A 22,018-nucleotide genomic window follows, 5' to 3' on the forward strand; every position below is an offset into this window, starting at 1 on the left:
ATATTTCAGCAGGGCTTGGAAAACCAGTTTTGTGTTTTAACTATTCTGAGAGAGGTGACTTTCAGCATTGTCACATGGGATTCCCAAGAGTCCAGTTCCTCATTCCAATCCACTCCGTGTTTATGAGTGTGCATTAGCTGGAACAGTAAGAAGAAAAAAATTTCACTGCAGGAAGTCATCAAATCCTGATAAACTGATATGTAGAATAAAGTTCATAGTGTCGTTACTAATATAGTCCAGCTAAGGTGTGTGTGTGTGTGTGTGTGTGTGTGTGTGTGTGTGTGTGTGCAAATGCGCGTGCGCGTATGTGGAGGAGGGACAAGCAGAAGGGAATGTAGATAAAGTGAAAGAGAGCTGATGTATTCAGAGCTTATGTTGCTAGAGGTGAGATCGGTTACCTGCCTGCAACTGAAATTTCAAACTTCTGTTTAGAAGGGGCATGAGTGGACAATGGTGACTGATAGTTGGAAATATCTGCAGGCGTCTTAAGTTTTACGAACAAATGAATGAGCAATGAGTCGGAAGACTATGTACAGCTTTTTTCAGCTTCTGCTAATTTTTACTTTTTTACTTCAAAGTACAACCTCGTTTTCAATGAACGCCTATGTGACTGTTACTTACCACAACGAAAGCAGCAACTATACTACCACAGAAACATGTGAGTGTGGTGTCTATGGATTAGCCTCACCGTTGGCTAATGCTATGGGAGTGGTGGGCATCCCTAAGAACGGTAACTACCAAGCTTGTGACTACAATACCGAATTTACTAACACTGACAAGCCCTGGATTGCGCTGATAGAACGAGGTAATTGCACATTTTTGGAAAAAATTCAAACAGCGGGTAGAAGAAATGCTGATGCTGTTGTGATTTACAATTCTCCAGAGACTGGCAACCAGACGATACAGATGGCAAATTTTGGTAAGTAATGATTGATTCCCTAGGAGAATTAATGTTTTTGTTTGATTTTAAATTCTATTCCCACCTAGAATGACTGTACTACTTGCAATTACTTTATTCTTCGTTAATATTTTTAATTTGTTCCAACGACGGGAACAGCAACCAATGAGGTGATTCCTGCTCTCAGGTTTGCACAGACAGCCTGTTAGTTTCTCCATCCTCTGACATCACTGTGCCTTTACCTCCGTCAGCCCTAAAATAGCATTTTAATTTTGATGCTACTTTAATTTACTCAGTTTGATACATTGTCACCCGAAAATCGGCTGTATATGTTTCCACGAAACTGTAAAATGGGTCCATTGGCGCTGTTAGAAGATGGTAAGCTAGTGAGACTTACAGAAAGGATAATCTGACTCTGCTGTATGCATGAAGATTCGGGTCGCCCTGTGGGATGACTGAGTACACGCAAAGGACTCTATAAGAAATGTTACCCGTTAAAAAGGCCATGGGAGAATAAGTCACCTCAAAACTAAAGATTTCCCTTGGAATGGTTTCCTAATGAGGTCTTCATGAAATCCAATCATCTACTTTATTAACTGTGCAAGGGAAGTTAGGCCTGAGAATTCAGGTTTTCATTTGGGGAAAAAAAAAAAAAAAGAATGCCACTTGAAAGGTAAATGAAGAGCTGTAAGCAAATGCACACAGTATTTTGGCATTTATCATGACCAAGAATTTTCTATAAGAACATTAATGCAAACCAACTTAAGCAGACTTCAGAACCGTAAAAAGAAAACAATTAAAACTGGAGTTAATAATAGAAGTTATACACCTGAAATATGGCAGCTTACTGACACTGTTTGGAAGTCAAGCTGCTGCTTTCTTTCTCTGGCTGTGGGGAAAGCAGGCGCAGCAGCCTTTCAGCAGTACCAAAGTATTAACAGCAACACTCTTCTTGCACATCTCCCTTTCAAGGTACAGCAATTTCATTAGCCTCCTGTGAACATTCTTCATTTTTACAAGTCCTTTGATTTTTATAGAAACAATACAGCTTTCTGGTAAAGACTGGAGATGAAATTCAGTCTAAAATAACAAAAACAAAAACAAAATGACTTCCTTTTTATTTAAGCCGAGAGATCCTGGGTGTTCTGGGTTTCTTTGGCTGTGCACGGCCATATTCTGCTTATTAACTCTCCTCCTATTTTTAAAGTACAAACAGTATCTAGTTAAATAGTAGTCCTGGTCTCAAACCTTTCCTTGCAGGTATACAGTAGGGACTATGAGTGTGTGAAATGTGAATGCCCCATTGCTGAATTTAAAGTATTCACCAAGGGTCACTCACAGTAAATCCCTCAAAAGGCATGTAGACCATCAGGTGACTATGTGGCTCTGAATAGACCTTTTAACAGGAAGCACTTATATGACCAGCAACAGTTTTTCAAGGTCCTTCATTAAGCCTTGTTTTGTAATTAAGCACAGTGAGCCAAGTGTCACTCATGGTCCACACCTGCTATCAGAACTGCCCGGGAGATTGACACTAGAAAATGGAGCATTTGAGATCAATATGGGAAATAGAGAGAGCTCCCTATCTCAAAACATACACAAAATAAAAGAAGCACACTGAAAAAAAATTAGCACAGAAGCCAGGTGCAGCGATACATGGCTATAGTTCCAGCATGTGGAAGGCTGAGGCAGAATCGGCGTTAAGTTCAAACCCAGCCTAAATGACACGGGAAGATCCTGTCTCAAAAATGAGGGAGAGAGGAGAAGAAAGGGGAAAGGAGAGAAGACAGGAAGAAGGGGTGATGGTTAGAAGGAGAGAGAAATAGATGAAGCAAACTAGAAAAAACAAGGAGTTAAGTGAAGCAAGGTAGAGAAACTGCTACAGTTAGATATGACTAAGAAGTTCTGGACTGCTGTTTATTGCACAGTGGAACTTTAGATAACAAGGTAAAGTAAGTCGTATTAAAGAAGGAAGTTTTTATGGTTTCAGCATTAAAAAAATGATCAATGTTTGAGGAGTTAGAAATTGATCCATACGAATATATGTATACATGTGCATCAAAACGCCATAAATCACCATATTAATATGTATGACTTTTATGCTTTTATATGTCAAAATTTTAGTAAAAATCTAAACAAGAAAATATAGCAAAATTATGATATAATAGTTAACATCTATTGGCACCTAATAATACACCTTTGTTTCTTTCAATGAATATTATGCTTTAATAATGAACGATGTCAACTGAAAATAATTAAGCCTGAAGCTTCAGTTTTGTCCTTACTAGTCTTGCCACTACTAACTAGTATAGCATTGGATTTCTTCATCCCTGAAAACGGACCTCATGTAGAAACTATTTGTGATGCACTGGATAAATATAACACAGACTGGTTATTTTACAGCATAAGGAAAAGTGAGTTTGTACTTGCTGTCTTTTTCTTAGTATTTTGTTCTATTTGCTTTGCCACAAAGGATGGAGGAACAATTTAGCCCTCCCAAAAGGGCATATGAGTTTATCTTCCATCATCCCAGACTTTGTCAGAACTGGAGACTACCATTTTTAGAAAACCAGTCTAGTCGCTGTGACCCATGCACCTGACCACTCAGTCCTCTGGTTCCTCCTCCGTTTCCTTCAGCCCCAGTTTCCCACTAGGCCTGCCTCTTGAACGGTATATGGGAGAGTTTGAGGCAGGAAAATAAAGCAAAGAAAGGGAGAAATTATGTGATTATATTATAATGTAAAAATAAAAACGGAAAAGGCCTGTAGTTTAAAATGGTTCGTTTATCACTTCAAAAGCAAATGGGCTTTTTCCTGTTAGAAGCCACAGGGTGTCTCAGTAAGACTAGGCTTCTATGTTACACTTGTAGTAAGACTGGGCTATGTCTTCTTCAGTGTTGGTCTTTCGGTGCAAAAATCAGGAAGCTCATGAGCAAACCAAGAAATATTTATATGCAATTAGAAAGCCAGGGAAAGTCTTTGATGGTTTCTAAATAAATTCTTTTTTTTTTTTTTTTTTAATAAATGGCAAAGACCAGCCAGAAGCTAAAACCATCATTAATGAAACAGCAATAGCCATTCATATCACCCTAGATATGTGGCTACTTGGTTACTTTTGTGGCTTTGGCATTGTTCACATTTTGTCTGTCTTCATATGTGGTCACAATTTACTGCTTTTTCCTTGATGTGTCATGGTCACAGAATGACCTCTGTTGCTGATACTCTATAAAACAATTTACCTCCATTAGAAAAAAAAAACAAAAAACAAAACCAAACAGCTGGTGGCATGCCAAGTTGTCGACAACAGGGGGCATTTATTTCTTTCCCAGTGAACTTTGTACATGACCATACAGTTGTGTAAATATGTTCTATCTCGCCAGTGTTCTTGTACTTTTCTGTATCTCCGTGACCCAACGACGCAATTAATGGACAGGATTTATCTGCACTCTTTACTCATAATTCTGTGATATATGAACCAAATATCCTCTGCCCTGGCTATTTATGGCCTTCATCTGACATTTTTCTATAAATGAAAGCTATAGCTAGAAGAGAGAGTTATATTAATTATCATTATTGTTGTTATTATATTACTACTACCATTATAAAAAATGTACATCCTCATCCTTGGAGATAAATGTCTAATCCAACTTCTCAAATCACTGTGTATTTGCCTTGGCATTTTTTTTTCTTTTATTTTAAACACTTTGAGAATGTCATGCATGCGTATGTATTCCAGTCACATCATTTTCACCCCACACTGTTCCCTAACTCCTCCCATGTCTTCTCCCCTTATTCCCCCTCAACTTCATGGCCGCTTCTTCAGTTTCAGTTTCACATATTATATACACATGCATATAAAACACAATCTACCGAATCCATTTATTGTGCTCATATGTATTCATATTTAGGGATGACCACTTAGGATTGTATAATCAATCTATCAAGGAGCTCGTCCCTGGATAAGACTGACTCTCCCTTTCTTGGTAGCAATTAATTGCCTATACCTCTTCATCACGGGGCCAAGCCTTTTGAGCTTTTAGTCATCCAGGTGGGGCAACATCAGTTTGTGTTGTGAAGCTCTTCTTTGGGGAACCATACTGTTTTTCTGGGTGCAACTTCTTGTCATCATTGGAAGACATTTTCATGACATTAGAAATACTTTTACCTGGCCATTGAATAAGGGCACGATTTTTGTTTTCACTTCTTTTCAAGATTATAATTACAAAATCTCTCCCTTCCCTTTTCTTCCTTCAAAACCTCGCAAGGAGGGATGCCTTTTTGCTCTCTTACAAATTCTTGGCTTTGTTTGTTCACTAATTGTCATTGTGAGCATATATATGTATGCGCATACCTATGTTCCTAACTATAACCTTCCCCGTCTGTATAATAATATTATTTGTAGGTATGTTTTCAGGGCTGGCCATTTGATATTGTATAACCAATTGGCAGGTACAACTTCTTTTTAAAATTTTGTTTTGTAGCTGGGTGTGGTGGCGTATGCCTTTAATCCCAGCACTCAGGAGGCAGAGGCCGGCAGATCTCTGTGAGTTCGAGGCCAGCCTGGTCTGCAAAGCGAGACACCCTGTGTCAAAAATACAAAAACAAAAAATTTGCTTTGCACTTTGTGTGTGTGTATGTGTGTGTGAAATACAGTCTAACAGGTATGAAATAGAGTTCCTTATAGTTTTGATTTGCATTCCTCTGATGAATATAGATTTTGAGCATTTCCTATATATTTGTTGGCTATTTATATGTCTTCGTTTTAAAAAAAACTATGTTTACTTCTACCACCAGATTTAACAGGGTGATTTATTTATTTTTTGTGGAAGTCTCTCCACATGCTGAATAGTAGCCCCTGATTCAAGTTATGACCTTCAAATATTTTGTTCCACTTGTTATACCAGACAAGCTCTCTCTATACCTCAGCTCCCTCTTTTGAGACTAAGTCACACATATCCCAGGATGGCCTCCAACTCACTATGTAGCCAAGGTTGACCTAGAACTCCTGATTGTCACATGTGTGTGGAAGTCAAAGGACACTTGTGGGAGTTGGTTTCCTCATTCCCCTGTGGAGGTTCTTGGGATTAAACGCAGGCTATTATGCTTGGAAGCAGGTACCCTTTACCCACTGAGCCATCTTTCCAGCCCACGACTTCTAACAGTGCTTTCCAAACACGCTAGAGACAGACACCAAATTCTATCCTAGATATGTATGGCATGTAAATACTCACTTGCTGAACAGACAGGTTTTTTTTTTTAAGTTAAATAAGCTATTTATGGATAAGTTGCCTTACGAAATGCTTATATCTGACTGTAGTTTATGTCAGCAAAGTCAACAATTTGGGAAGGATAAACTAGTTCTTTTTATATTTTTGACTGTGTCTAATGAAGTGAATTACAGAGTGAGGTTCACAACATTTCAAAATCCCCAACACTCACCAAATTTAGAGCAGCTAAGTGTGTGGGAAGGAAGGATTTAAGCAGAGTGGCAAACTCACCCCGCTGTATAAAAAATGCTTTTTGTAGAAATGAAATGGGGGCTAAAACCATAACACACAGATGAAGTGAGAGGACAGTACACTGCCCAATAAGAGCTGGAGTTTGCTGCTATGTAAGCAAACAAGATGGTAATCTAAAGGAACTGACTGTCTGTAGCCATTCTTGTGACATCATCCTCATTCTCAGGCCACCACAATAGACTAACTGATCTCCCCATCTCAGCCTAAACCTGTCTTGCAAACAAAGTCTCTTGGGGGAGGGGAGGCTTGGGTGGAGGCAGGGTTTCATGTAGCCCCTTCTGGTTTCAGAATTCTCTGTGCCTGAGGAGGACTTTGAACTCCTGAGGTTTCTACTTCTGGAATGCAGAGATTCCAAGCCTGTGTGTCACTGCCACAGTTTGTGTGGTGCTGGGGATTGGCCCCAGGGTATGGTAGAGAGATAAGCACACAGTCACCTGAGATACATCCTAAGCTCCCAAAATAGCTTTTGAGGAAAGGCAAGTCTCAGCTGACTGCCATCCTGCTGTGAAGGAGACCAACTTCCCCCTCCATTATTTGTCCAAGAATTTCCAGGTTACTGCCTGCTACCCTGACTTCGGCCCCTCAGGTTGCTCCATTCCCTACTCTCTGAGATAGGGCCACAGCTGGTTGCTTCCACTTCCTCAAGTCCATTAAAATTCTTTTTGCCTTAGAGCCTGAAAGTAACTTTTGACCTTCCTGGACTGTCTTTTCTCTTATATCTCAATCAACATTACATCTTTGCTCATTCCATCTCTAGCATCCTTTTTACAGCCCTTTTCTTTTCCCACCTCTGCTGCTTTTATCAAAGTCCAGGCCAGCATCATCCCTCCCCCTAATCACTGCTAGCCTTCCAATTGGTCTCCATGTGACACTCACCATCCACAGAGGCTGGGAAAGTGGCCTTGGAAAAAATATACTTCAAGCCCAACTTTATCAAAAATCCATACTTTGTGTAAAGTCTTCATTGCCAAGCGTGTGTGTGTGTGTGTGTGTGTGTGTGTGTGTGTGTGTGTGTGCGCGCGCGTGCGTGTGTGTGTGCATGCGTGTGTGTGTGCGCGCGCGCGTGCGCGCACAAGCGCATACACGCATGTGTTAGAGAAAGAGGTTTATGTGTGTGTGCGTGTGTACGTATGTATGTATGTATGTATGCATGCATGCACAGAGATTTACTTTCCCATGCTTGTACATTGTCAAGGCCAGAGGCTGACTTCAGGTACCTTTTCCTGTTTCCATGTTGGTTGGTCGGTTGTTTCTTTTGTTTTTATGTTGTTGTTTGGTTTATTTTTTTCTTCCCTTCTACCCTCATCTCCTGCTTACTTTTGAGACAAGGACTCACTGAATCTAGATCTTAGCCATTCCACTAGACTGGCTGCTCAGCAATACTCCAGGATCTCCCTGTTTCAGATACTGATAGATCTGAGCCTGTAGGCATATCCCACAACACGTCTTATTAATTAGGTGGGTGCTAGGAACCCAGTCTCAGGTCTTCATGAGTGTGCAACAAGCACTTCCCTCACTGAGCCATCCATCAGCTCTTCTTTGTGCCTCTTAACTCAAAAAAAAAAAAACCATGCTTTTTGCTTTTCTTCTTTGTCATTTCTTTCCTTTGTTCTTTCTCCTCCTCCTCCTCCTCTTCCTCCTTCTCTTCCTCCTCCTCCTCCTCCTCCTTCTTCAATGATAACTCCAAAATGTATACTACTAACCAGTTTAGTGCATGGTAGTTACTATCATTCCCAAAAATAAAATTTTAAGAGTTTTCAAACTGGGTTCCTTAGCTCTGCTCTTGGTATCTCACCTGGGCATTCTTCCTAGCCAGAGCGATCGTTTACTTATATGGGTCAGCTACACCATTTGTCCTCTCCAAATCACCTAGTGTTTATTTTTTTTTAATTTAATCTTCAGACAAAATCTAAACTTTTCCACACATGAAAAGATCTGCATTATTTACCTTGGCTCCTCCCCCCAACTCCCCCTCCCCCTCTCCCTCTAACCACACATCAATCAAAATGACCATCTAACAATTTCTCTAACTCAGGAAGCTTTGCTTTTCTTTCTGACTATGAAAACCAGTTTAAATATCTCTTTTAAGAGGTTTCCCTTAACAGTGTCCAAAGTATTTGCCACCTGTTTCTAAATCTCTTAAAATGTACGGTGATTTGTCACTTGCTGCCTGCCTATCTACTCACCCAGACTGAGTTCTAAGAGACTCCAGACCACAAATGTCTTTGCATTTTTGGGGGGAGGTGGAGGAGCTGAGGATACAACATCATCTTCACTCGTCCAAGAATAAAAGATTAGGACAGTGGCTCTCAACCTTTGGGTCACAAGCCCTTAAGGGGTCAAAGGACCCTTTCACAGGGATCCCCTAAAACACAGAGATTTACATTTTGACTCATAACAGTAGCAAAATTGAGAAAGAAAGGAGGGCAATAGGGTACATGAGAAATAAAAGTTGAAAGAAGGTTGGGGGGGGGTGGAAGGGTACAAGGTGAGGTCGAGGATGTGGGGAGGAGAAGAATCAACGAAAAACTGTCAGAAAATACTACAGTTATGAAGTAGCAAAAAAAATAGTTGTGTGGTTTGGGGGTCACCACAACATGAGGAACTGTATTAAAGGGTCACAGCCTTAGGAAGGTTGAGAACCACTGGATGCCGACACACGTGAGCAAATTAGTGTACTGTTTCATAAATAACATTTTGAAAACTGACAGGAACATGAGCTGTACTAGCAAGAACATCTGTGTAATTTTAAAATCTGTGTAAACACTAGAAGCTTTTGTATAACCTGGCTTTTCTATAACAAGGTTTTAGCGCTTTCTTCCTTCAGCCAGATGAAAGTGCTCCCTGCTTCTCCTGGGATCCAGGTACCTAGATACAGAGCGACTTAAACAATTATTCATTTATAAAGACATAAAGACACAATGCTGGTAGGCCCTGATTTTCAGACAAATTAAAATGAGTAAATTCACTGAGTTCTCCAAAGCATACATTTTCTTCATTTAAAACTTAGTAATGTAGAATATTTTGTCAGGGCCTAAAGATGCCTTTTGTTTTTATTCCTTAAAGTAGTCTTTGCTTAGTTTTGGATTGTTCCACCTAAATTACTGTTTCATTTACTGTATTATTGTCATCAGTCAGCCTATTAGTTTTCCTCATAATTACTGATAATAATTAGGAAAGTGTGTGCATATGTGTCTATTCATGCAAATATATAGAATAAATGCCCCCAGGAAAATTGACTGAATAGTTCAATGCTGCTTCAATGCTCCTTCACTGTTTTCAGCAACCCTTGCTTCCTATATCCTGTCACCCACCCCACCCTTCCCTTATCATTCAAATATTCCTATCCCAGACAGTAAGGACTCAGACTGACTATATTACATCAGTATTGATCTATATTTCCAATGCCTATGACTTACTCATTCCAGGAATGTTAATATATTCATAGGTTATTTTGATAAAGCAACCTGGGGCATTTTATTTATTTATGTTTCTGATTTTTAAATTTTAAATTTTAATTTATTATGATTTATTCAGATTACACCTGAATGTTATCCCCCTCACTTGTATCTTCCCATTCCCACCCTCCCTCCCTCTTCCACCGCGTTTTATTTATTAATTTTAAATTAACATACACAGTATTCTGTTCCACGTGACCATTTTTGCTCATTGAAAATAGATTCTGCTCTAATACAATGTATATGGTCACAATTTCCCCTCCTCCTCTCCTCTCACCTCCTCTTTCCTCCCCTCTTCCCCGGGATCCACTCCCTATCTATCTCCCATTAAAAAAGAGACAATAACAGACCCTAACAAAGCAAGATGCAAAATAAGATCAGGCAAAAAAAACCCTCATATTGAGGCTGGACAAAGCAACCCAACAGGAGGAAAAGAGTCCTAAAAGCAGCCAAAAGAGTCAGAGACACCCCTCCTCCCACTGTTAGGAGTCCTACAAGCACCAAGCTGACAGCCAGAACATATATCCAGAGCATCTGATGCAGACCCTTGCAGGCCCCTTTCTTACCACTTCAGTTTCTGTCACCCCTCCTCCCTCAGCTTGAATAGGTGATTCAGTGGGCTGTGTTCTATCCCAGGAGCATTTTCTTTCTTTTCTTTTTTTTGGGGGGGTGGGGGTGGGGAGGGTTTTGTTTGGTTTGGTTTTTTGTGACCGGGTCTCTCTGTGTTAGCCTTGGCTGTCGTGGACTCACTTTGTAGACCAGGCTGGCCTCGAACTCACAGAGATCCGCCTGCCTCTGCCTCCCAAGTGCTGGAATTACAGGCGTGTGCCACCATGCCTAGCTCACAGGGACCTTTTCAAACACAATTTTTCATTGATTCTTTTTCCTCCCTATACTCCCACATCCCCTGACCCCACTTTGTATGCTTACACCCCTCAAAACTTGCTTTCAGTTTTCATTTCTCTTGTGCCTTTTGCCCATCTCTCTTTCTCAGCAACAGCCACTGTTAGTCTCCGTGCCAGCTTTAAGCGTATACCTACACCCACTCCCACTCATGTACATGCACATAAATATTATAATCTAAGATATGTAAATGAGGAGAGCATATGAGATGTTTGTCTTTCTGAGTCTTGAGTGAATTTGTTTAATAGTTGGGAATTCTGTTCATTTCCTATCCTATTAGGGGGCTTTTTAATAGTGGCACCTCAAAACACCTTAAAAGGGAAGAACTATACCAGGTGTCTGCAGGTCCATTTTATACAGAACACAACTACACACAGACAAGCTGGTAGCCTCTCCCATGGAAAGGGATCTAGCAGACTGCAAATATAAGGTGTGAAACCTGAAATCCTGACTCCACATCCCAGTACTTCTAATTATTACACAGCAAATGGCACGCAAAGCGCTGAAAGTTAGAACAGAAACATTGTGGCCTTCAAGAGAGGGAGATACAGCAAGAGGAACTGCTATTTATACAAACTGCTAGAAAACAGAACATAGAATATTAAGTTTATTAGAGTTGAAGAGGTTGAGGTTGTGGATTGAGATTGTTGGCAGGGTTATAAACATGGGCATTCAAGTTACAAATGACAGCAACATGAACTGGTGACATGGCTTGGCTACACAAAATTGTCAACGTGAGTTTGATTCCCAGATCCCATGACAGAAGGAGGAAACGGACCCCTCAAAGTTGTTGTCTGACTTCCCCTTGGGTACTGTAGCACATGTATGCCCACACTCATACCTGTATTTCATACATGAAATAATAATAATAATAATAATAATAATAATAATAATAACAATAATAATAATAATAATAATCATGGTGAACTCAACGATCAGTACTAGGGATTTGAAAATGAGAGATCTAGTAGGCAATAAGAAACATTTCCGAGGTTGCCTAGACAGGGCAGTCATAGTGTGGAGAGTATATACACAACACAGTCGGGTACGAAGATAGAATGGAGACAAAATCCCTGAAGTCACATCACTCAAGGCTATAGTGGTGACTGATGGTAGACTCATGGTGAGGGACTCAGGATCCAAATGACAGAGTCTTCAATAAATGGGAAACTAGAAGTAGGTAGAGGTCAATGGCTAACCAGGAGGGAAAGCAAGAAGGAGTGGTGAACCTAAATACCATGAAACTTCAACAGAGAGAGATCTTACTCATGAGGGTGAGGGAAAATAGTAGGAATAGGACATGAAAAGCAATATGGAAAGGGAACATTGTAGAAAACCAGCCAAATTAGTCTCAATTTGGGGACGTAACTAAGAATGAAATGAATGTCAGGCCAGGGTGGCTCTAGGTAAACATTTCAAATTGAATTCTGGAGTGAAACGGTTTCACACTAGTTTGGAACTTGGTTTACTGGAATAAAAGGCATGTGTGTAAAATGAGATAGAATTATTTCCATGAGCTTGGGCCTGTAAGACGATTCAGTGAGGAAAGGCACTTGCTGCCAACCTGAATTCGAGCCTTTGGACCGACATGAAGGGAAAGAGACGAGACAACTGACCCCCACAGGTTATCCTCTGACCTCCGTGGGAGCAGTGTGGCATGCGTGTGTACACACACACACACACACACACACACACACACACACACACACACACACACACACCCCTAATTTTTAAAAAGAAAAGAAAGAAGAGAGACAGCAGGTACTCTTGGAAGTGCTGAGAAGGAGAAGAGATGAATATCTTGAAGATTAATAGAAAAACTTAATGCAGAAGGGTTTGTTTCTGGACCTGGAGTGCAGCTAGCAGACTGCATGTCACAAGGATGCAAAAGAAGCAAGGACTTGGGTGGGTATGGATGGGGGCACAATGGGAGGGAGTAGGTGGCATACAATGGCCTGAATAGGAAAGGAATCCACTAGAGATTTATTTATTTGTCTTTGTTTTTGGTTTTTCGAGACAGGGTTTCTTTGTGTTAGCCTTGGCTGTCCTGGACTTGCTTTGTAGACCAGGCTGGCCTTGAACTCACAGTGATCCGCCTCCCTCTGCCTCCCAAGTGCTGGAATTAAAGGAGTGCGCCACTGCATCTGGCTACTAGAGGTTTTATTTACTTGTTTTTCTTGTGCGAATTATTTTTTTAATTTTTTTATTTTTTACATATGCATTTATAATAAATGGAGTTATTTTAAAGCTTTGATCCGGGTGCAAGTCAGCACTTGACTTGGATGCTACCTGGGTATCTGGAGGGTGTTGCACAGCAATTGGAAATCATTATAAAGACTGAGCTGATGGCAGAGCTCTCTAGAAACATTTTAATAAGTCAGACATTCTGAGAAATAATAATTGTTGTGACTAGTGGTAATTACCTATTTTGCATAGAGAAGATTAGGATTTTTTAGGAAAAAGAGAAATTTAGTTCTGGCCTTCAGATGTCAAAATTGCTGCCATTAAGTGCCTGCATTCCGCTATTGTGTTCAACCCAAGCTGTATTTACTTGTGTGTATTTTTAGCTTTTAAAGTAGTGGGTTCAGCTGAGGAGGAGTATAGAATCAAGGAAGATGTTTGACATTATTTTAACCCTAAAAATGTCAGCACGGGTCAATTAACTATTTTTTGAAATTGGCTTTTCAAAACTGGTGTTAATAGCCAGTGTGCAATGCTCAGTAGAATTTATGGACAGAAACATCCACTGGAGCTGGAGGCCACTTAGAAAATTAATCTTGCCTGAAAATCCAGGAATATGGAAAAAGTCCACATTTACCAGAAGGCTTTCTAAGAATTGTTTGTCTTACTTAACCATTGTTTTTAAAATTAGCTTACCAAGTAACAAGTTTCCTTATGGCATTCTCATACATACTAAATTTTGATGGCCCCAGCCCTCCGTCCCCTCTCCTCCCTGTCGCTGCTCCCATCCCCTCTCCTCCCTGTCGCTGCTCCCATCCCCTCTTGAACCCTTCCACCCCAGCACCCTTTCTCCCACCTTCCTATCACATGAATTTATGTGGGAGTGTGTAGAGGCCAAGAAACCAGAAAGGAACTCACAGGAGGGCAAAAATTGGGAGGGTAATGAAAGAACTTTTGTAAGGGAAACCCAGTTGAGAGACTGGCGAGTGACATCTTGGCTGAAGGAGGAACTATAGTTTGACCACTTCAACCTTGTTCCCTGGAAAACTGTCTCCATAAGAGCTGTATAGAGGAAGCCTAACGAGAAATCCTAGCTCTAACTTGATGCATATTACCACAGATACCTCTGCCTCCTGGGAGGCTAGCAGGTGAAGAGAAGCCCTAGGGTAAAGGTCCTGAGGGACATATTCTTGTTTACTTACCTATAGACTCGGCAATATTAGCGAGCACTGCAGCAAGCTGCTAGGAGGAAATCTCACGGGGAAAGCAGGTTCTGGCTGACAATATGGGTTTTAACATGGGGTTTTTAAAAAGAGAAAAATATACATGGTGTTTTGTTTTTGCTTTTTGTTTTTAACTAAAATGCTGTGCTGAGTGTAATAAAAATACTGGCCTGTAATTCTACCACTCAGGAGGATGTGTAGTTCCTGGACACCTTTGGGTACACAGCCTTGGCTATATGAGAACATGTTTCAAAATAAACAGGAGCTGGAGAGATGGCTCAGTGGTTAAGCACACTGGCTGCTCTTCCAGAGGAGCCTCGGTTTGATTGCCAGCACCAACACAGCAGCTTACAAGTGTCTGCTGTGATCACACACACACACACACAACATGGCAGCTTACAAGTGTCTGCTGTGATCACACACGCACATGCACACACACACACACACCCAACATGACAGCTTACAAGTGTCTGCTGTGATCACACACACACACACACACACACACACACACACAGAGCACAGAAAAATGTTTAAAAATAATTTTAAAATACTACTTATAAAAAGCACTTACAATTTCAAACAAACAAACCACAGAAGCAACGGATTACTTACTGAGGAAGCCAATATTTCTGAGAGCGAACTCCTTGTGTGACAGTGCTCTCTCACATCTTTCATTTCACAGTGCTATGGCTGAGCCCCCCAAATGTGCAACGAGCTTTCTGGCAGATACACAGTAGTGACAACTTGGGCAAGGGTTTTGTAGTGCAATCGACTTAGATTTGGGTCTTTGTCGTTGTTGTTGTGCTGTGTGATCTCAGACAAGGTACCTAACCTCGCTGAATTTCTGTTAACCACTGAGCCATCTTCCCAGCCCAACTTTTATGTATTTACGTATGTGTATTATTCTTGGACTGCTAATATCTTATGCTCATGGGCTAAACTTAAAGGAATCTAAATCTTTTCTAGCTAGTTCAGGAATCCCTTCCATGAAAGTCCTGCTTGGTGGCTGCTTCTTTCCTGCTTTAGTTCTCTCCAAGCTCAGCCACTCCATTTTTCTCCCCAGGCAGCTTCTTCCCTGCACGGCTCAAGTTTTTCCCAAGTTATTTTCAAAATACTCTGCCTCTAACTTAACGTTTTTCTTTGTTGTGCTTCTCTGGGCAAAGTAGTTTTCTATTTACTTTAGCATCCAGTCAGTTTCCAATCAATAGAATTGACATGGCTCTTTTTTAATCAATAGTAGAATTCGAATTTCAATGTTTACACCATTGTTTCTATTGATCCACTAGCAGACAAACCTGCCTTTAAAGAATAACTTTAGTTTTGGGGTGTGATGGTGAGAAACAAACACAGGGTCTTGTAATACTGGGCAAAGTCTCACCACCACTGATAGACAGTCACACCCCATGTGTGCTTTCATTTTTTTGAGTATTGGAAAAGGATTTGGAGGGCGGTTGTGTCAATGATGTGATTAATCAGAGAAAGTGGACAGGAATCTTATTGTCCAATAAGGTTTCCCTCTCTACTAATAGTGCTGCTTAAATTTTACCCATTCTTGAGAAATATTTTAAGCCAGGTATGGTGGCACACGCCTTTAATTAGAGCACTCGGGAGGCAGAGGCAGGTGGATCTCTGAGTTCGAGGCCAGCCTGGTCTGCAAAGCAAGTCCAGGACAGCCAGGACTGTTAAACAGAGAAACATTGTCTCGAAAAAAAAAGAAATATTTTTAAAACTTAGTTTGTTATGTGTATGGGTGTTTTGGCTACATGTGTGTCTGTCCATCATCTGCATGCAGTACCTGTACTGGCCAGAAGAGGGCAGTAGATCCTCTGGAACTGAAGTTGAGACAGTTGAGTGCCAACATGTGGGTGGTGGGAATAGAACCCTGGTTCTCTGATAGAGCAACCAGTGCTCTTAACTGCTGAGCCACCTTTCAAGCCCCAAATGTCATGGATTCTTAAAGTGGCATTCCTTTGGATTCTAAAAGATATAGGTTTGGGGCTGGAGAAATGGCCAAGCAGCTACAATCACATGCCGCCCTTCCAGATTACTGGAGTTTGGTTCCAAGAACATACCTTGGACAACTCACAGCCACCTGTAACTCCAGCTCGGGGTGATGTAATACCCTCTTCTGGTCTCTACAGATACCTGCACTCACATTCACAACCCCACCCCCAACAAAACCACACAGAGACATAAAATGAATCTTTAAAAAGCTACAAGTCTTTGTGTTTCTATTTAAAAGACACGCATTTGAGGAAAAAAAATTATAAAGATGGTTAACATGGTTAAAGTGGTCAATGCTTAGACAATTTTTTTCCTACTGAAAGAGTAGGAGGCAGGCCTTCTTCTGCCTTTTAAAAATATCTTTAGTTTTTGGGTGTCATGGTGAGAAAGAAACACAGAGCCTTGTAATACTGGGCAAAGGATCAGCACTGATCTCCAGTCACAGTTCATGTTTGCTTTCATATTTTGAGTATTGGAGAAGGATTTGGGGGATAGGCATGTAAATAATAATGCTGTGTAAATTTCCCCCATAGCAGGGATTAGTTCGCTGAAAGAAATCTGATCATTCATCACAATCAATCTAGCGCTTAGCCCACTAACAGACCCAGAGTACAATCACACTAATGCGCAAAGAAATACAAGTGAGTAAATGCGACTATGAGAAGGATGGGCTTTATTCTGTGATAAGAGTACTTACGTAGTGCCCCCAAAGAATAAATGAGGCAGAAAGTGAAATATCTCCTTCCTGCCAAAAATCTAAATATTACCTCCTTCGTCATTCTATCTATAGCTCCGTGAGGGCGATAAAAATCAACATTTTGAGGTTCCTTGGCTTCATGGTGCTGTCCTGGCTACTAACGCTGTGTTTTTTGATCTCTGGCTGCTCACACCCCCCCCCCCGCCGCAAGTATTTGGTGCCTCATCTCTTGCTGGCAGTCAGGGACATGACTTCTTTGTGAGGCTGCTTCTATATAAAGCTCTGGCGAGAGGAGCTGCCTAGATTGCCACCAGCGATCCACATAGCTGCATAAAGTGCTGCACCCACACAGGGTCAGAGAGGGAAGGAAGCAGTACAGCTCTTGTTTCACTGCACTTATTATGGAGTTAACGTCCCTCTTCCACAATAAGCTATTGTCAGTGGAGGGATCTGTACCACCCTATGGGAGATGGGGCAGAACATTCAGAACTTCATTCATTCTTATGACTACTCAAGTGAAAAATGGGAGATCAGCACGCAGATGAATAAGAAGTAGTGAGAAGATGGTTAAGAACCTTCAGGAAATAGAAGCTTTTCTAAGCAGCAGATAAAAAGTGACTGGTCTCCTGAAAACTATCTTTGGCTGTTCATCAGAGTAGAACCAGCAGGGCTTCTCCTCAGATTTCTTTTCGTGGCAAGTCATTTGTGTTATTGTATTGATTGAAAAGGGGAAAGCTGCATTTGCGTTTTTGTTGAACATTTAAGGACGAAGAGAGATGGCTCAGCAGATAAGAGCATTTGCTCGTCTTCCAAAGGACCCAGGTTTCCCAGCAGCCTCATCAGGCAGTTCACGACAGCCTGTAGCTCCAGGTGAAGGGGATTCAAGGCACTCTGGCGGCCTCCCCAGGCACATACACAAACCCACACAGGTACACATACACAAATAAATAGAAAATAAATAGAGTTTAAGAGGAAGGCCTGCATGACAGCATATGTCGTTCACTTGTAACAATACATATTATCTGGGTAGCTACTAATGCATCTCTGAAGATATAAGATTGCCACAACCCATTACTCTTTATTCTAAATCATATATATATATATAAAGGTGTAAATATTTTAAGTGATGTATTACATAAATTTGCTATCTTGGCCAAACTATGCCTCACTGTATAATTACTTTTTATTTTAGATACTAGGATTGAACCAAGGGCCCTGCACTTGCTAGGCAAGCACTTTACTACTGAACTGCATGCGCAGGCATGTAATAACATTGTAAAACCCTAAGTTGGGCTAAGGAGACGGTGCAATGTGTAGCGAACAGAGGACAAGCATAAGGCAGAGTCATCAGGACCCATGTGAAAGCTGAATCGGCACAGTGGCTCACCCATAAACCCAGTGAATGGAGAATGGCAAGTGAGGACAGCACATCTTCAATATGGAAGGAACAGAGTGAATGATAAGACAGTGTCAGCCACCCCAGGCTTCAACGAGCACACGCACATGCCCTCATACTCGCGTGACCAAGTGTATACATATACTACATGGCATACATACACAGAACCAAACACCAATAAGAAAACACAAAGTGATGACTTTGTTGTGTTTCTATTCATTTAGGTCCTTTCTTCCTTTTTTTTTTTTTTTTTTTTTTTTTTTTTTTTTTTTTTTTGTGGGAACATTTGTATTTCCATAGAGTAATAGCTTAGAGAACTTTTTTTGAAATTTGTCCTTCCCAGGTTAGATAGGCCCTGTTACAGTTCCCTCACAGCAACAAACAGCTGAGATCATCAACGTACAGAGAGAGAGCTAGCTTGGATCAATGGTTTCAGAGCTTTTGGATCACGGGTGTTTGGTCCTCTTGCCTCTGGGCTTGGGTGAGGGCAGCACATCATCAAGTAGTTAATTGAGCAAAGCTGCTCACATCCCAACCAAAATGTACAAGGAAGGAGAAGGAAGGAAATGGACACAAAGATGTCATACTGAGCCCCTCCTTTTAAAAGTTCTGCTTTTCCTCAATCGTGCCAAGTTGAGGAGCAAACCTATATAACACACGATGCTATGACGCTTTGAAAGAAATTGAATGTCTAAGCTGCAATGGACAATATGTACCCTTTAGATAAGTGATTACTTAGAATCAAATGCTATTGGAGCCTCTTGGTTTGCGCCAAATAAGATGACAAGATGGAAAAAGAAATCCCACTCACAAATTTACCTCAGAAATTGCATTTAATTACCTCAGAAATTGCATTATGATTTTAGAAAATATAGAGAGAATACTATCATATGCTACTGCAAGATAAGTCATTAAATAATCCCAATGCCTTCAGTATGCTATTTCTCCCGTCCTTCAGTCAATCTGACTCTAGTGTGGACATCGTACTAGCGTTAATAACCAAAGGAAAAAAGTGAAAATCAACACAAACCAAACAGTAAGTTTCTACAGGTCTAAGCGCTGAATATGCATCTGCTTTTTATTCATTGTTAAAGTGGCATCAGCCACTGAGAATGCTGTTCTAGGGAATGTAGGGAACTACGGTCTAATTGAGGACACTGACTTAAGAGGTCACAGACGATTTGTCAGTGTGATAACATGAAAAGCCTTTGACTCTCAGCGCTAGGAAAAGCCGTTCTGAATGCCTTAGGGAGAAGTTCATAGAAGAAACCAATCGTCCTCTCATCAGTGGGTACTTTGGAGTACAGAAATAATAGCTTCTGTAAGCTCAGTCTGGTTTTGTGGTTTGCCTCTTCAGAAGCTGTAAGCGGGAGTGTATGGTAAACCTAAACACGATGTGTGTGATACAGCCCCATTTGACTGGGAATGAAGGCTTTGAGAAGACACTTCCTGGATATGTGTTGCCTTAGCACGCAGAACTTCGTAATATATATTTCAATCCATGACAAATATGTGAATAATTTCGGTAAAGAAAATCCTAAGCTTCATTTCCTACTGTCCTCCAGAATAAAAGTCTCATGTATTGGGTGGGTGGGGGGGGGGGGACTGTGAGATGGCTTATTTGAGAAAAGGCAATTGAGGCCAAAAGTCAGAGCCTGAGTTCATTATCTGGGACGCACATATAACTTAGCTGAAGAAGAGAGCCAACTCTCATAAGTTGTCCTGAAGCATCGCCATGTGCAGTCTCTCTCTCTCTCTCTCTCTCTCTCTCTCTCTCTCTCTCTCTCTCTCTCTCTCTCTCTCTCTCTCTCTCACACACACACACACACACACACACACACACACCACATAATTAAATGAGACTTTAAAATACTTGCTTATTTTACAGTAACATGTGCTTATTTATAGAAGTAGGCCATGGTGCATTTGAGGAAGAGGGGTGTGACAGAGGAAATAGATCTTCTTTAGGTCTATTATACATTTCTGCTTATACCTTCAGAAGAGGTAAATTCTGTTTATGAACATCCACCTAAGGAACTAAGATAGCATCTTTTTGTTTGTTTGGTTGGTTGGTTGGTTTTTGAGACAGGTTCTCTCTGTGTATCCTTGGCTGCCCTGGACTCACTTTGAGGACCAGGCTGGCCTTGAACTCACAGAGATCAGCCTGCCTCTACTTCCCTAGTGCTGGGATTACAGGCATGCGCCACCATGCCTAGCCATATAGTATCTTTTAAAGTAACATAATATTTTTATTAATTCTTTGAGAAGTCCATACAACATATTTTGATCATGATCACTGCCTACTCATTCCTACAACTGCTCCCACATCCAGTACCTACCCCTCCACTGCTCCCACATCCACTCCCTACCCCCTCCACTGCCCCCACATCCACTCCCTACCCCCTTTACTTCTTCCACATCCACTCTGTCTTCTCTACCCCTCCACTCATTTTTAAGTTTAATTAATTTATTCATATTACATCTCAATTGTTGTCCCATCACTTGTATCCTCTCATTCCTCCCTCCCTCCCTCCCTCCCACTTTCACCCTATTCTCCTCCCTTAGGTCTATGACCAAGGAGGACCTCCTCCCCCACTATATGGTCATAGGCTATCATGTCTCATCTTGGTAGCCTGCTTATTCTTTCTCTGAGTGCCACCAGGTCTCCCCACCAAGGGGAGGTGGTCAAATATGGGGCACCAGAGTTCATGTCAGAGTCAGTCCCCGCTCTCCACTCAAGTGAGGAGACATTTTTTTAAAAGAAGACATCTTCCAGCGAACGTCCCTGTTCTCTACCTCTTAAAAACTTTCCACCCTTGCTTCCGTGATCTTTGAGCCTTTGGTGTAGCATTGTGCTAGAAATATCTTAAGTTTCCCCTTTGAGACTAGCTACATTAATCAGATTTACCCCCACTACAAGGGGAAACTCCAGTGACATTCTCTTTCTCAAGCCATTGTACAACCAGATGACACAGCAGATTGTTTTATACTTTGTTTGGTTCCAACCTTATAAAGAAAGGCCCAGCAGAGAGCATGCTGAACATTTTTTTGGCCAGTGCAAACACTTCCATCCTCATTTCAAGCATATTTAAATGGTAACTTGTCACACTGGCATCTGAAGTGAAATTGTCAGTGTCTTCTGACACCATATGGCAACTCTTTCAATTAAGGGAACACCAAGGGGAAAAAAAGAAGGAACAAAAGAAGAGAGAGAACACCAAGATTTGCGATTAGTCAAGGTCAGCCAAATAGATTTGAATATAACAAAAATCAATCTAATTGATTGTTTTAAAGCCAAGCATTTAAAGATGTGAATAATTTTCCAGAATAAGACCAGTGAGTGAATAGAATCTCTTTTATGTATACATGCCCATGGGATTAAGGTGATATGAAAAAACAAAAACTGTGCTAAATGTGCCCATTATTTTGTATGTGGCCAGTCCTCAGGCAATGTTTAAATCTCTGGATAACTTTAGTCACTCACAATACTTTAGGATTGCCTCTCACAGGATTGAAGACAATATTGCTGTAGGACAGGAGATGAAGTTATACTGAAAAAAATTTAAATGCCAAATCCAAGTGTCTTTTTAATTACATAATTATCACTGCTTTCTATATTCTGGTATTCATGATTGAAACTTGATTCATTTTTTAGTGTGCTGCGGGGGTGTGCATGCCTGTGTCTGTACTATATGTGTGTGTGTGTGTGTGTGTGTGTGTGTGTGTGTGTGTGTGTGTGT

The 22,018-nt window shown here is 40.9% G+C and overlaps 1 protein-coding gene across 1 annotated transcript in view; it reads left to right on the plus strand.

The window, feature by feature from the left end:
- Nucleotides 1–292: 292 nt before the first annotated feature.
- The window catches only part of Rnf128 (ring finger protein 128), a 104,868-nt gene continuing 83,142 nt past the window's right edge, over nucleotides 293–22,018 (plus strand). Inside the window, exon 1 of the mRNA XM_051141266.1 lies at nucleotides 293–919. Within this exon, the coding sequence (XP_050997223.1) occupies nucleotides 514–919 (406 nt within the window). The 5' untranslated portion in view covers nucleotides 293–513. The remainder of the gene's footprint in view (nucleotides 920–22,018) is intronic.

This window comes from Acomys russatus, chromosome X, assembly GCF_903995435.1.
Source record: "Acomys russatus chromosome X, mAcoRus1.1, whole genome shotgun sequence".
Lineage (NCBI taxonomy): Eukaryota > Metazoa > Chordata > Mammalia > Rodentia > Muridae > Acomys > Acomys russatus.